The sequence below is a fragment of the Varanus komodoensis genome, unplaced genomic scaffold (assembly GCF_004798865.1).
Source record: "Varanus komodoensis strain SLA01 unplaced genomic scaffold, ASM479886v1 scaffold28, whole genome shotgun sequence".
Lineage (NCBI taxonomy): Eukaryota > Metazoa > Chordata > Lepidosauria > Squamata > Varanidae > Varanus > Varanus komodoensis.
The window spans coordinates 568,353-582,590 of NW_025335727.1; the positions used below are offsets into that span (position 1 = coordinate 568,353).

The 14,238-nt window shown below is 54.2% G+C and overlaps 1 protein-coding gene across 1 annotated transcript; it reads left to right on the forward strand.

Annotated features, from left to right (window-relative positions):
• The first annotated feature begins 1,626 nt into the window (after positions 1-1,626).
• LOC123025679 (heat shock protein beta-7-like) lies at positions 1,627-8,781 on the forward strand. Its single transcript, XM_044434644.1, has 3 exons — positions 1,627-1,863; positions 6,560-6,714; positions 8,065-8,781. Exons 1-3 carry the CDS (start codon positions 1,698-1,700, stop codon positions 8,236-8,238), a joined length of 495 nt encoding a protein of 164 aa, XP_044290579.1. The 5' UTR covers positions 1,627-1,697; the 3' UTR covers positions 8,239-8,781.
• Positions 8,782-14,238: the final 5,457 nt, after the last annotated feature.

Sequence of the window (14,238 nt, forward strand, 5' to 3'; positions counted from 1 at the left end):
CTCTGCACTTTAAAAAAAGTGTTTGTTCGTTTAAGATACTTCCTGGGCCATGTCCTCACAAGCCAGTGCCTCCTACATTACTTTACATTCTACCTTACATTGATATCCTGCATGTTTTCCTCTTGTGAGGAATGTAGGGCAGCTTACAAAGCCCTCCTCTGTTTTATTTTATCATCACAACAACCTTGTGGGGTAGGTTAGGCTGAGTGGGAGGGACCGGCCCAGAGTCACCCAGGGAACTTCATGGTGGCGTGGAGACCAGGTTCCCAGAGTCCCAGTTCCGTACTCTAACCACTACACCCCATTGGCTAAATAATGATAGAAACACAATATTGAATCGACCAACAGGAAGCATAGAAAAGCAGTATGAAGGGTGCATAGAAGACAACTGCAGAGATCAGGGAGAACAAAGCAGAAGCATGGTAACATTTTGTTTCAGATGTGACTCACGGCACATGTGCCAAGCAGATTGATCAATGGCACGCGGAACTGTGCCTTCCCCCAAAGATCAGAGAGCGACTTGCATCGCAACGTCCTTGTGGGGTAGGTTGAACTTGAGAGGCAGAGGAAGACTGCCTAGCCAAGGTGAGTCCCACGTGAAAGGTGCAGCCCAGCTAGGAAACGCACTTACACCACGGGCGTAGGTAAGCCCTCGTCTCTCAGGCTCTCCCCAGCTTCCCAACTTGCAAGCTTTGCTCCATCAGCCAACCCACAGGCGCTAGCAGGAATGGCGGAGACCGTGCGCGAAGCCCTTTGCACACTAAGAATGGATTTCGAGATCACCAGCTTGCTTTCTCGTGCCAGACCCCCAAATGGCCGTGGTTGCGCTCCTTTTCCTCAAGCAGGCCCTCTCATGGACCCCGGGCTGCCTCGGGGCCCTCCTGTGGAGCACGGCAGAACTTCAGCGCGCAGACGGTGGTGGTCCAGAAAGGGCAGGAGATGTGAGGGCGCCCCTTTGTTGTGGTTGCATTTCCACCACCAGGGGTGCAGCGAGGAGGGGGCTGCTTGCTTGTTCGTTCGTTCGTTCACTTGCTTGCTTGCTTGCTTGTTTATATCCTGCCTTTTTCCTGCAAAGTAATCCAGAATCCCTTCCCTTCCCTTCCCTACCACGTTATCCTCACTGCAACCTGTGAAGTAGAAGCAGCTGCACACCAGTGCCTGGCCCAGGTCATTCCTGGGCTGAGCAGAGCCTAGGGCGCAGATCTCCCAAGACGCAGCCTGGCGCTCTAACCACCGGGCCACACTGCTCCTATGGCACGCTGAGTCTCATGCCCCCAAAAGCCACGGCTGCCATCCCTTGGCTCACAGTGAGGAAGGGGGACTCCACTGGAGGCTCTGCCGCAGGCAGCGTGGTCTGAGGTCACGTTTTGTGGCAAAAGCAGCAGGACTGTCCCCACAGGTGACTAACGAGCGAGCTCAGGGTGGGAAGAGGGAGGGAGGGAGGGTGGCTACCCTGCCCCCTTCCCGTCACCCCCTGCTCCCCGCCACTGGGAGCGCGGGCGCCCTTATCTCGCATTCCAGCAAGCAGGATACCAGAGACTCGGCCAATTATGGACATCTTCGATGGACCGGCCAAGGACACGGCCGCTGCCCCCCTCCCCACAGCCTCCGCTACCGTCACGCAGGCACACAGACTGCGGTCCCAGCAGGCCGCTGACGGGAGCTGGTGGCTGGTGGCTGGGACGCTCACCTGGGCCATGTCTTCCGCGCGGAGCAGCTCCTCCTCCTCTTCCACCTTCCGCTCGGAGCACATCAGCACCTACAGCCCCACCGGGGCCCAGGCCTGCTTTGAGCCCCGTCTGGACCCTCCTCACGGGCTCTTCACGGCTCCTGGGCGGGCCCGGGAGTCCTACGGGTTCTCAGGTGAGCGAGCAGCACCTGGCCAGGCTAGGTGCTTCCTGTGCCAACCTCTCCCTTTGGGCTTGTGGGACAGAAGCCGGTCGGGGCAGCCTCAGGAGTCAGCGGCTCGAGCCGCCTGGAAAAGTCAGCCCCTTCGAGGGGCTGCAGGCCGAGCCATGCCCCCGCTGTGCTGGCCGGCCATGAAGGGTGCTGTGGGCCAGCACACCAGGAAGGCACCGAGCTGGGGGAGCCCGGCTCAGAGGGCCAAACTCTGGCCCCACATGCTGTCTGTTTTCTGATTTCCTGATCCAGCATTTCTCCCTTGTTTCCTCCCCTGCCCCTTCACAAACAGTCCATGCCGCCCTGGGCAGCTGGTGGGCCTCCAAAGCTGTCCAATTCACAGTGAGGCGGTCCCTCATCTGATGGGCCCCTAGCTCATCTCTGGGAATCCCCCCCCCCGACTCCCTCTGCAAGGTGTACCTGCAGCCGAGACGTGCCAGTGCCCACGGAATCCAGGCATCCCGGCTGGTTGCCTAGTTCTCCTCTGTAGCTGGACCAGCCCGGGGAGCACGGACCAATGTTGCTGCAATCGGGGGGGGGGGGGGAGGAGGGTGCCTGTGTCCATCCAGCTGTTTTGGCCTGCAGCTTTCTCATCCCTCACTCTTGGCTGTGCTGACTCAAACTTCAGAAGGACCCAGGAAGGAGGGAGGGCAGCTCGTAACCCTTTAGAGATTGTGAATTGTTTTTCATTATTTGTTTGCAGAGCAGAATTGGGGTGGGGGCAGAGAAAACGGAGTGGCGCAGCCCTCCCAGCTGGTTTCTCGCTACAGGCAGAGGCAGCCTTCCCTCGCCCAGCCTTCCTTAGAGACCATTTTCGGGGCCCATTTCAGCATCAGAGCTGCTGGTTTGGAGTCGCCTGTGCTGTAGTTGAGGGAAGTCACAGGAATGCAGGTCCGAGATCTGTGACTGCAGCTACCAGGGTGCTGTGGGGCTGGTGAACCCCACCCCGCACCCCTTGCTCCGATGAGTCCATGCGGTGAGATGAGGCTTTCAAGTTTCGCTATCATTTCTGACAGATTAGCCTCAAAGCAGCCAGAGAATGAGGGAAAAGGCCAAGCACAGGAGGGACGTCTCTTTCTCGTTTTTGAAGGTGTTCCTCCTGCACTCCAGCAGTTTTAATGGCAGCCCTTCTTGGAGAGTTGGTTAGCCTTTTTATTAAAAGCTGATGGTTGCATTTCAGCCCCGCGAAACCCTTTTGTTGAAGCTCAGTGTGGTAGTCAAAACTCAGCCCCAGCTCTGTGACCACTAGGCCTTCTTCCCAGGAGTTGCAGTCATGCGTCATGCATTTAATGGTGAGATGTTGCGAATGCTTTGTTTGCTCTGGAGGTTTGGGGTTATCTTTTTTTGGTTGTGTCACCTCCTCTGGCTCCAAATCAAATGCCTGTCCCTGGAGCCTGGTTTTCAATTCTGTTTGGGGAGTGGCAGCTCTGGAGGCCGTCCAGATGACCCTAAATATACCACTGCAATGCTGATAAGTAACAGTGACGCCGGTGTGCTAATGGCGGAGGCATTCGGAGAATCCGGGGCGAGCCGGGCACCACCGGCTATCACACTGGTCTCTGCGCATGGGAAGAACGGCTTGGGAAGACAGCAGCAGGCGCCACAACGATCTGGCCAAGAGGTCGATCCATCCTCTTTGTACCCCCGATTCTCACCTGTCCTCCACCTGGAGACCCTCTGGGCCAAGGTAACATGGCAGGAGAAAGCATGGAGGCAGGGAAGGGTGCTTGACCCAGGCTGGAGGTTCTGTGGACACCGGGTGGAGGCCGCCTGAACCAGGAGGGAGGAAATCCGTCTCTTGGGGCTCAGCCCAGTTGCTCTCCCTCTCTGGACGCAAGTCTCTGGCAGGCAGGGTGCCCAGCAGCCAGATCTGCCCAGTCGCACGCCCTGCATTTTACTAGAAGGCCATTCTTAGCGCCGGAGGTGGAGTGCAGTGGGGGGGGCAGTGGGGGGCACTGTTTGCATTCTGCATAAGCCCTTGGCTTCAGCCTCTTCTCCGCCCAGCCCGCTCCCCACATGCCCCTTTCTGAAACCAATTTCTGAGCCAACGAGGCCAGCAAGTGCAGAACTCGGAGCTCCATGCTCCCCTGACAATGCCTGGGGGGCACAGAATCAGGCCCTAGAGGTACAGCCTGGGGGTGTCAAGGAATGGCAGGACTCTATTTCAGCATGCCTAGCGCTGTGCTCTAGGCAACCATGTATGGAGCACTATAGCTCCCATCATCCTCAGCCAGCATGGCTCTTCAAGGGGTGTGATGGAAGTTGTAGTCCAGTGGAAAGGAAGCATGTAAGAGACCTACTGGAATAAAGGGCAACTTTGCCTGTTCCATCTCATTCATAGCCAAAGTGCCGTGGCTTTGAAAAATCAAATTTAAAAAAATCAGAACACTAGAAATTCAACGCAGTTTCATCATATGAAACCACTAATACACGAAAAGGTAAAGGCAATTAAATGACCGATCATAAAAATCCCATTTCTGCATGTTGAAACAAGGAAACCAGAAAGGAGTTTTGCTATAGAAGGAGCAAAGCCATCCAGAGAATTTTAGTAAGCGGCCGGCATAGAAAAACTTTACGTGAAAAAAAATAAACAAACAAAGGGCAGGAACTCAGATACAAGAGCTGATCCGCTAAAGCGGTGGAGGCTGAGCAAGACCCCTTCGGAGGACCCCTGGGTTTGGACAAGTCCTTCAGCCTACGCCGGAGGGTGGGTCAACGGATTACCGCATGCAAAGAAAGACATCTGCTCTCCCTTTAACCATTGTGCGGAGAAGAGATGCTTCAGAACCTGAAGAGAGACTAGACTGAACTTTGCCCGGTCCATTCTGTAGTGACCGGGTGTTGAAGATGCTTTTGTAAGCCCCCAAACACAGCCGACCCCCAGCCGTTCCGTGCTTTGTTCACTTTTAAACCGGGCCGTCACTTTATTACAGAAATTGTAGGAGATTAATCATGAGTTTGTTAATTAATCGGTGAATTAATTCTTTAAAGCAAAGAACTAAACATGGCCCACAGTTTGCATCTCTCCCCGCCCAACTGCTCCTGCCCCGCAGCAGAATTTGCTGCCATGGTGAAGGCAGCAGTTAAAAAAAAAAGCTTTTTTGCTTTTGAACAGCCATGGGGGAATTACACACCTTGCCGGGAAGCCAAAATGCTGCATCCCGGGGAAACCTCGGAGGAGCACAACTTTGCTTGCAAAGCAGGCCCACGTGGCCCAGGGGGAAATGCAAATATCACTGGCTGAAACCAACTGCTTTGCTTTGAAGTGAATTCAGTGATCAGGAGGGGAGAAGATCGTTCCTTGCTTTTAAGGTAAAACAGGAGAGGATCGGACACCCGGGTGGATGCCAGGAAAATGGTCCAGGTTGCACTGGTGCCCATTGGAACCATTTTCCTGTCCCAGATCTATCCCTTCTCGGACCACATCAGCTCTCCGTGAAAGGCATCCGCAGAAGGACTGGCTTCAGATGACACGATAACCCACTCTTGGATTCAGCATGGGTTGTTTTTGAACTGTGGGTTGTTGCTGAAACGTGAGTTATTGCATTCCCTGAACCCAGCCCAGATTACAAACCATGGGGATTAACCCACAGTTCACAACCCAACAACAAGCCATCGGTTCATTTCATGGGTTGTTCAAGGCTAAAAGGCATGGCTCCATTCAGACAACATGATAAGCTGTATTTCAACAGCAACCCATAGTTCCATGACAAGCCACATTCAACCCAGCCCTAACCACTGAGTGGTCATTATCATGTTGTCGGAACCCAGCCAGTGCAACCGGTGACCCACTGCCCTTTGTCACATCCTAAGAAGTGTTGCCTCAAGTTGCCCACCCCACCGATAGCAGAAATCTTTTGAGTGGAGAATCAGAGGGCTGCAAGGGATGGACCTCGGAGGCACTGGCTCCCGAGAGACCCCTGAAAGGCCAGTGAGACGAACCCTGGCCCTAGAATAATACTGAAGTAGCCTTTAGACCACGGGTCCTCAAACTATGGCCTGCGGGACGGATCCGGCCCGCCATAGCCTTCCATCCAGCCCAAGTTGCTGTTTCCTGCCCACGCGCGCCTGCTGTGCAGGCAGGGAGGTGGTGGCTCGCTCGCTCGCTCGGAGATGGTTTTGGACTTGCTGGGAGATCTCCGAGTGAGCGAGCCGCTGCCACAAGCGCCTGATGCCGCCTGACGCGCGCCCAATGGCACCTCACCGGCCAGTGCCCCCAGGCACCCCCACCTCACCGGCCCACGACGGTCACTGCAGCCTTTCGACTGGCCCCCTATTCAAAAAGTTTGAGGACCCCTGCTTGAGACCATCCCTGTCTGTGGGCGGTGGCACTGCAGGATTGCCTTAGACGGAGCACTCCCTTCTGGGGGAAGGCACGGGAGGGAAATGGCAACACATGGCATTCCCGTCTGGGATTTGAAGAGCCAATTGCAGGAAACATGCGCACAGCGTCCCCCCTTTTGGAAGGAGCAGCTGCCGAAGCAGGGGACACAAACGCCACTGAACAGCCTCCCTCCCGCCAGATTCTTAAAGTCATGGGAGCTGCTCCTCCTCGCCCCTCGCCCTCTGTCGGGACGCATCCCAGGCATCCAGCTGCCAGGGTCAGATGCAGCTTCCAAGCCACAGGCTTCACCACTCTGGGCCTTCACCCTCCATGCAGGCTCACCTCCACCTGGGCATCCCTCTGCTCTGGGCAGCAGCAACGTGATTGCCAGCGGGGACAAGTACCAGGTCATGGCCGATGTCAGCCAGTTTGACCCGCAAGACATCGTGGTGACCAGCTACAACTACTGCATTGTCATTCAGGCCGAGAAGGTGAGATCAGAACTCAGGCAGAGCTGGGTTGCTTGGAGAGAGCGGGGTGGGGAGCGCAACATCTATTTCGATGGGTCTTAACTCGGTGCTTTCCTCTAAGACCTCACCTGGAGTACTGTGTCCAGTTCTGGGCACCAAAATTTAAGAAAGATGCAGGTAAAATAGAAAGGGTCCAGTGGGAGGCAACCAAAATGATCCAGGTTTGGAAATACTGCCCTATGAGGAGAGGCTGAGAGAACTGGGCATGTTCAGCCTTGAGAAGAGGACTCAGGGGGGACATGATCTCCCTCTGTAAGGACCTCAAAGGCTGTCACAAAGAGGAAGGTCAAGATCTCTTCTTGCTGATGCCAGAGGGTAGGACATGGAATAATCAGTTTTGGTTGTGACAGCCCAGATTCAGGCTGGGCATCAGGAAAAGCTTCCTCACTGTCAGAGCAACATGACAGTGGAACCAGCTGCCTAGAGAGGTGGTGGGCTCTCCCACACCAGAGACATTCAAAAAGAAACTGGACAGCCATCTGAATGGGAAGGTGTAACGTGGTGTCCTGCAACAGCAGGGGGTTGGACTTGATAGCCTTCATGGCCCCTTCCAACTCTACTATTCTATAACTCTAAGTGGTCCTTCTCCAGCCTGGCACTCTCCAGGTGTGTAGGACTACAGATCCCACAATCCCCTGCAGCAATGTCAGCCGCTATCACTCACTGTTGGTCTGGGATGAGCAGCTCATGGCCCGAGACTAATTTTGGCCAGCCCTTTGGCTAACTTCAGAAGCCTTCTTACCTGTCAATCTCTGGGTAATTTGCTGTGGAATATCCTGGAGGGGTTTGCAAGCCCTCACCTTATTTCACAAACAGGTTTCTCTGAACATTCGAATCAGACTTGGATCCCTGATCTGCAGTAAATCAGATCTGCAGTAAATCAGATCAGAACCACCCCAGTGCATATAAGGCTGGCAGAACACAGCGAGCAGTTGGCTGACCCTGAATGCATCCTGCGGAACCCATTTCCCTTACGGAACCAAGCCACCTTTGGGCTCCACCTGGCTGCAGCTGCTGGACCGTGGAGGGCCGTAGGAGAGGCAGGAGAGCACACGGCCTGATGTTTGCCCACACCTGACGCAAATTGGATGCAGCATTGGACTAATTCGGTTTAAGGCCCCCTTCCTATCTCCCTAAACGATTAAGATGTTGGTCTGAGGGGAACATGCAGAGCATCTGAGCCTCATTGTTCTCATGATATCATTGAAGACCTCCTCAACTTACCTTGGCTCCAAACTCAGTGGAGCATTTGCGGTATAACAAGATCCATTTGTGAGAAAAGTCTAAGTCAGTAGCTTGCTTGTCCTGCAGGTGGCTGAAGACGGCACCATCTCCAACACCTTCACCCACAAGTGCCAGCTCCCGGAAGACATGGATCCCCTGTCCATCAGCTGTTCCCTGAACAACACTGGCAACTTGATCATCACGGCCAAACGGAAGTTCCTGGCTCCACCACCACTCTATCGCTCGGAGGTCAAGCTCTAACAGCCCCCTCCTGAATGCGGTAGCCACACGCCTGAAAGTTTCCTTGGTTTTGATAGATTTGTTCGGCCACTAGTTTGGTTCTTGATTTGGTTGGCACCTGTTATTATCCTGTTATTATCCATCATGCACTGATAAGACTGCAAGCAGTTCCCTGTTGGATGCAGTGACTGAACATTACCTGTGAGATGAGGATCCCTCTGCACTGGCTGGCCAAGAAGTCCCCACAATGGGACATGAAATTAAATATCCACCTGCACACCAACACAATCTGGTTGCAGAGCACAAAAGCCACAGTGTGTGCAGAAGGAGTCCTTCAGCTTGCTCATATGTCTCCGGTCTTCTGCCCTTCTCCCCACCCCCTCCTGCAGCCTGTGCTTCTCATCAGAACTATCTCCATGGTAGATTCTTCTGGGTTGCCCCCTTTCCATTTGTCACAGAATGGACGTGCAAACCGACCTTCCTGGAAAGGAGAAATGGCAGGGTTTTCCTGGGAAACTGGATAGATGAGCTTCCCAAAATGGCATAAATCAGAGCATACCCTGACATGTCTCTGTTTCCTTTCCTTTCCTTTTGTTGGCAACGTAGGGACCTTGCACCCCTTCAGATCACCTTAGGGGTGAAAGATGCAGGGGGTGGGGTACTGCTTCTTGAGGTGAGGAGAAATGGCTGAAGAATCCATTCCTTCATGTTTTGCAGATTTTCAGGTCCTTTTTGTTCTGTCATCGGGTCATGGATTTAATCAGATTTTCTATTTTCTATAATGCTCCCCTTGTGCTCATGTGCATAGGGGCAGGTGCAAATTTGTGTCCCCCTGCTGACAAAAAAGTGGATGTGGGGGGTGGGGGGGAGCAACAGCCTGCAAGCCCACAGAATATGCAGAAAAAGGGCCCTGCAGAATTTGCAGGCCATAGTCCTAGAAATCGGAAGCTGTGTGTGCGTCCCTTGCAGATTTCTCTGGAATCCCTTCTTTAAACATTCTTCCTTGAAGTGAAGTGGTGCAGGCCCAGGAGCTGGCCTGATTTCTTTTTGGGGTGCTCAACTTGAGCAACAATAACTAGAATCAGTGCCATTTAACGTCACAGGCCGAGATCCAGCCAGATTTTCTGTGCAGTCGAGCTGTGCCTGATTTCTGTGCTCAGGGAGGTCCACTTAATCCCGCCTGCTTTATGAGAATCCCAGCGACCGGCAGGTCGTCCAGAAATGGGCCAGCAGGCCACACAGCAGCAGCTGCTGCTGCTTCTGGGCTTTGCAAAGCAAGGTGCCTGCCTTGCATCCCTTCCTTCCTGCCCTCGTCTCCCCTCCCTATTCAGTTGTCATCACTCCCTATTCAGTTGCGCTTCTTCTCTGGGGTTTGAGTGCAGGAATTCTGAAGCCCGAGCCAAGCGGCGCTGGGGCCCTGGCTTGCTCACTTCAGAAGGTGGTTCTCGTTCCAAAGCTGTACCTCACACTCTTGCGCTTGGCCACGGGGGCGGAGGCGCACATCGTCGGAGTGGGAGGGAATGCGCCACTGGATTGTCTCTGTTTGCAGGGACGTTGACGTCACCTGCCACCAGCTCCCCTCCGAGGTCCCTGCTCCCTCGGAACTGAACTGCAAACTTCGCCAGAGCTGGGCGGAAACACATTTTCCTGGCAACGATATGTGAAGTATTTTGGGGTGGCTTGGATGACAAGAGACAAGGAAGACACATTTGCCCACAGAATGAAAATGGCTCGGATGGGGCTGTTGATGTGAATCAAGCCATGTCCATGCAAATATAGTGAAGAGCAGCTCCGTCAGAATGTACCACTCCATCGCTGCAAACGCTGCACTTTCTTTCCTGTGATGATTGCCCCCAGTTTAAACTCAAATCTACCAAACCAGGAATATTAGTTGCTGTAGTTTTTTGAGCAACTGACCAGCTTCCCTAAAAAAGCTCTTTTTAAGGATCCGCATGGCTTTGGCAGAGGAGTTGTTGTTGGCTCCAGTTCGCTGCCGCCTCCTTTCAGAGGAGACACCAGCTGCTCATTAAATTTCTCTAGCCCGCTAGCTTCAATTCTGTTTCCCTCTCTTTTCCCATCCCCAGAATGCTTGGCTCAGCATTCTTCTACATGGTTCCCGGAAGGCCCGCCTGGGCTTTGTCAACAAGGCAGAGAGAGTTCTGGCGAAAGACAGGATAAATACGAAACAGCCGGAATGACAGCCTATCTGTAAGATGCGTCCTCAAGCCAAGAGGGGAGTTTTGGCTTCCTCAAATCCTTTCATGATGAATGAAGGCCAGCTCCCATGGGGCACAATTCTGGCAGAGCAACACAGAACCAAGTATCTAGCACAGAATGTGGCTTCCGGGGCCCGGATGGCCGCGGAGCAGAGAGGATGTCTTGCCCCTTTAAAAAACAGAAAAAGGGGACTAGGCAAGAATGCTGTTGGAAGCGGATGGCTTGTGCACCGGTTGCTGGGGAACATGGGTGTGAGCGTGCTGTTGCCCTCACATTCTGCTTGAGGGATCCTACAAGTTGGTAGCTGGCCACTTGATGAACAGAAGAGCAGACCCCTGGCCTGATCCAGAGGGGCTCTGGGTGTGTTGTGTGTGTGATGAAGTGGAGCAGCATCAGCAATCCAAGGCAGGCTGTGTTGAACACGGCAAATGCACCGGCCACTGAATTGCCCTGAAAATGTGCACTGAGCTTTCCCAAGTGTTCCAACAGGGCGACGCGACACGTGTCCATGCATAGCTGAGCCACGCGAAGTTCAGCAGGGCTCACTCCAGGTACGCATGTGTGCAGAGCCGCAACGCAAAAGCCACACGGTGTTACTACCACGCGTGATGCCCGATGAATGAGTTCAAGAAAAGCACTCGCTTTGTGCAGGAAAACAGTGCTTGCCACATCGAGAAGCAGTGAACCCTTGAAAAGCAGGGCCAAAATCCCAGGCAGGGCTGCATCAAACAGGATGTTAGATCAATCATCGGACTCCCCAGTTATGGAATTTTACACAATTGGAAACAGAGACACAGAGTGAGTCAGAAGCGGTCTGCCGGGCCATCTAGTCTGACCCCTGGCTCCAGCCGGCTCCACTCACGACATGCCTACCATGTGCATGTCCAGCCTATCCTTAAACACCCTCACTGATGGGGCTTCAACCACCTCCCATGGAAGCCTATTCCAGACCCTAGGGGTCCTAACCATCAGGAAGTACTTCCTGGCATCCACCCTAAATCTTGCTCCATTGGAATGCACCCTGCCCTCCACTGCAGAGGAAAAAAGGTTGTGTCCCACATCCGCGTGGCACCCCCTCACTTACCCGTCCATCGCTAACAGGTCCCCTCTGAGTCTCCTCCTCTCAAGGCTGAAGAGACCCAGCTCCCTCAGTCTCTCTTCATACGGCTTCCCCTGCAAGCCAGCCACCATCCTAGCGGCCCTTCGCTGCACTGATTCCAACCTTTGACTATGTTTCCAGGAGCTGAGGGGAGAGACAAGACTGGGCACCAAAACTGCGTCCTTAGGACAATTTTAGCATCTCTGTGGGTGCCACCCGGCTTTAAAAGGAGCACAAACTTGGCTAAGAGTTGGGAGGGTTCTTCGAGGTCCTTTGACCCAAGCTCAAATCAGGGCACTACTGCTGGACAGCCATCTGGCCTCTGCTCCACGCCTCAAGTGAAGGGCGAGCCGGCCACCTCCGGAACAGCAATAGTGTCTCTTGCGTGCAGAAAGCTTCGAACAGCCGCCTTCCCCTTGCACAGCCCGCCTGGATCCCTTCAGCAAGGGGCCCAGCTGCCTGCACCTCCCACAGCGGCCCTGCTCGCTTTCTTTTGCAATGTGCCGCTTGCCCGGCAGCCACATGCTTCCCGGGACTCGGCTGGGCCCACGTGCCACGTGTCAGGGGAGCCGGCTGCTCTCAGCCAGGGTGGCAGCTCGCTCACAGGTCAGTGGGCCTCCGGCCTTCCAGCGGGTCGGCAAGCAGCCGCCCCGGGCAGCCTAACGACGACACGGGGAGCTTGCTGCGGCAGGTGCCGCTGTGCGTTGCGAGCGAGCGTGGCTCCTGCCCGAGGGAGAGGCTCGCCTTCCACGTCAGCTCAGGGACGGCAGGGAGCGAGAGCACACGAGCATCACGGCAGCACAGCCGGACAACGGCCGCGGCTGCTGCCTCCGGGGCAGGAGCGCGGCTCGTCCCAGGGGGCTGATCCCAGGAGGGGCAAGGCGAGATGGGGCCGGACAGGAAGCGGGCGCGGCTCCTTGTGGGCGTTGGGGCAGGTCGAGGGGCAGTGCGGGACGAAGAGGCACGGAAGGCATCTTGTGGCTTACAGGAAGGCCAAGTCCAGCAGCCGGGCTGGGTGGAGAGAACGGTGTGGTGCGGCCCTTTCCTGCCCTGCACCCCTCTGGTTGAAAATCCCTCCTCTGAGGGTGCTATTTGCACTGTCTGTGTCGGCAGGCAGGCGTGTGCCTAAGCCTCGCACTGGTGCCAGAGAGGGGATTCTCTTCCCTTTCCCCCAGCAGATACCTGCTGCAGGTGTTATTTTCTCAGGACAGAAGCAGGTGAGAAAAAGGATAAATTGCCCCCCATGCCCCCCACCCCCGGTCTCTGCTCTGCTCCACTTCCCCAAGTGAAGATTGCAGGTTTGAAAAACATTAAGTGCAGTGATTGTCTGGTTTGGCCTGGAATGCCCTGAAGTTTTACCCAGCAGACAGCGACCAACAATTCTTTTTCTTGGGTTCCTACATTTGTTTCTGAAACCCTGCCAGGGGCTCCAGAAGTGATGCACAGAAGTACCAGGTCGAGCCCCTCAGCCAGAAAGGATGACAGGGAAGGTCTTGCTGTGACTTGCTAAGCTGCCCCGGTCAGGCACTTTACTGCCTGGGTCTTCTGAAGAATGCAGTGTCCGTTCCTCCCGATGCGAAGTCATTTGGGTCAGATTGGTGAAATGGAGAGAGGTTTGGATCGGCAAGGCCTGAGTTCAAATCCCGGCTCAGCCAAAAAGCTGAGCATTTCTCAGCCTGACCTACCTCGCAGGGTCCTTGTGATGATAAAGTGGAGGAAAAGCTGTAGGAGATCCATATACAGTGGTACCTTGGCTCACGAATGCCTCAGTTCATGACCAAATCGGGTCGTGAACAGAAATTTCAGAGACATTTTGCCTCAGTTCATGAACTCTGCATTGGGTGAAGACCATGATTGCCCTGCGTCTCCCCCCCCCCCCGCCCTCCCAGCACGATCACTGTCGCACGATTATGGTTTGGACTCTCCCTCCAACAATAACCTGCCCCCTACCTAGGTTAGTGTTCTCTACTGTGCTGTCCTTTGTTCCTTTGTTTCAAATATTTGTGATTAAAAAAATATTTGCAGAATGGATTAACCTTATTTACATTGAACCTTATGGAGAAATTTGACTTGGATCACGACCAGTTTGGGCCACAACCAGAATTCTGGAGCGGATTAAGTTCGTGGGCCAAGGTACCACTGTATGTCCATCTGTACTCCTTAGAGGAAGCGTGGGAGGAAGGTAAACAAACGCAAATGCACAACACGAGGCTAAAATACTGTGGAGCAGTTATCACAATTGGCTGATGTACAAATGGCAGGACCGTTATCTGGGTGCGGATAAATGATAGCCTAAATAACACCATCCATGCATAGATGGGGATTTCATGTACATCCCAAAAGTTTGCAGAAGCACCAAAAAAAAAGTTATAAGAGGCATGTGGGACGGTCCAAAGAATGTGCAGGCTGGGATGACAGTGTGGGGAGCGCAACAGCACATCATGTGAGCACATGTCCTCAAAACCCCGAGTCCCACAATGCAAGGTCCAACCCTCCTGAAACACTTCCAGGGGTCTCCTCCTATGGACGTTGAGGCCAAAAATGTCCTTCCATTTGGGGACTTATCTCTGTCTCAGCATCTAGCAGATTGGGCCCTTGGTGAAATTAACTTTCCACTCTCACTCCTGTGGCCTCCAACTAAGAGAGAGGGAGAGGGAGAGGGAGAGGGAGAGGGAGAGGGAGAGAAGGAGGCAGGCAGGTAGATG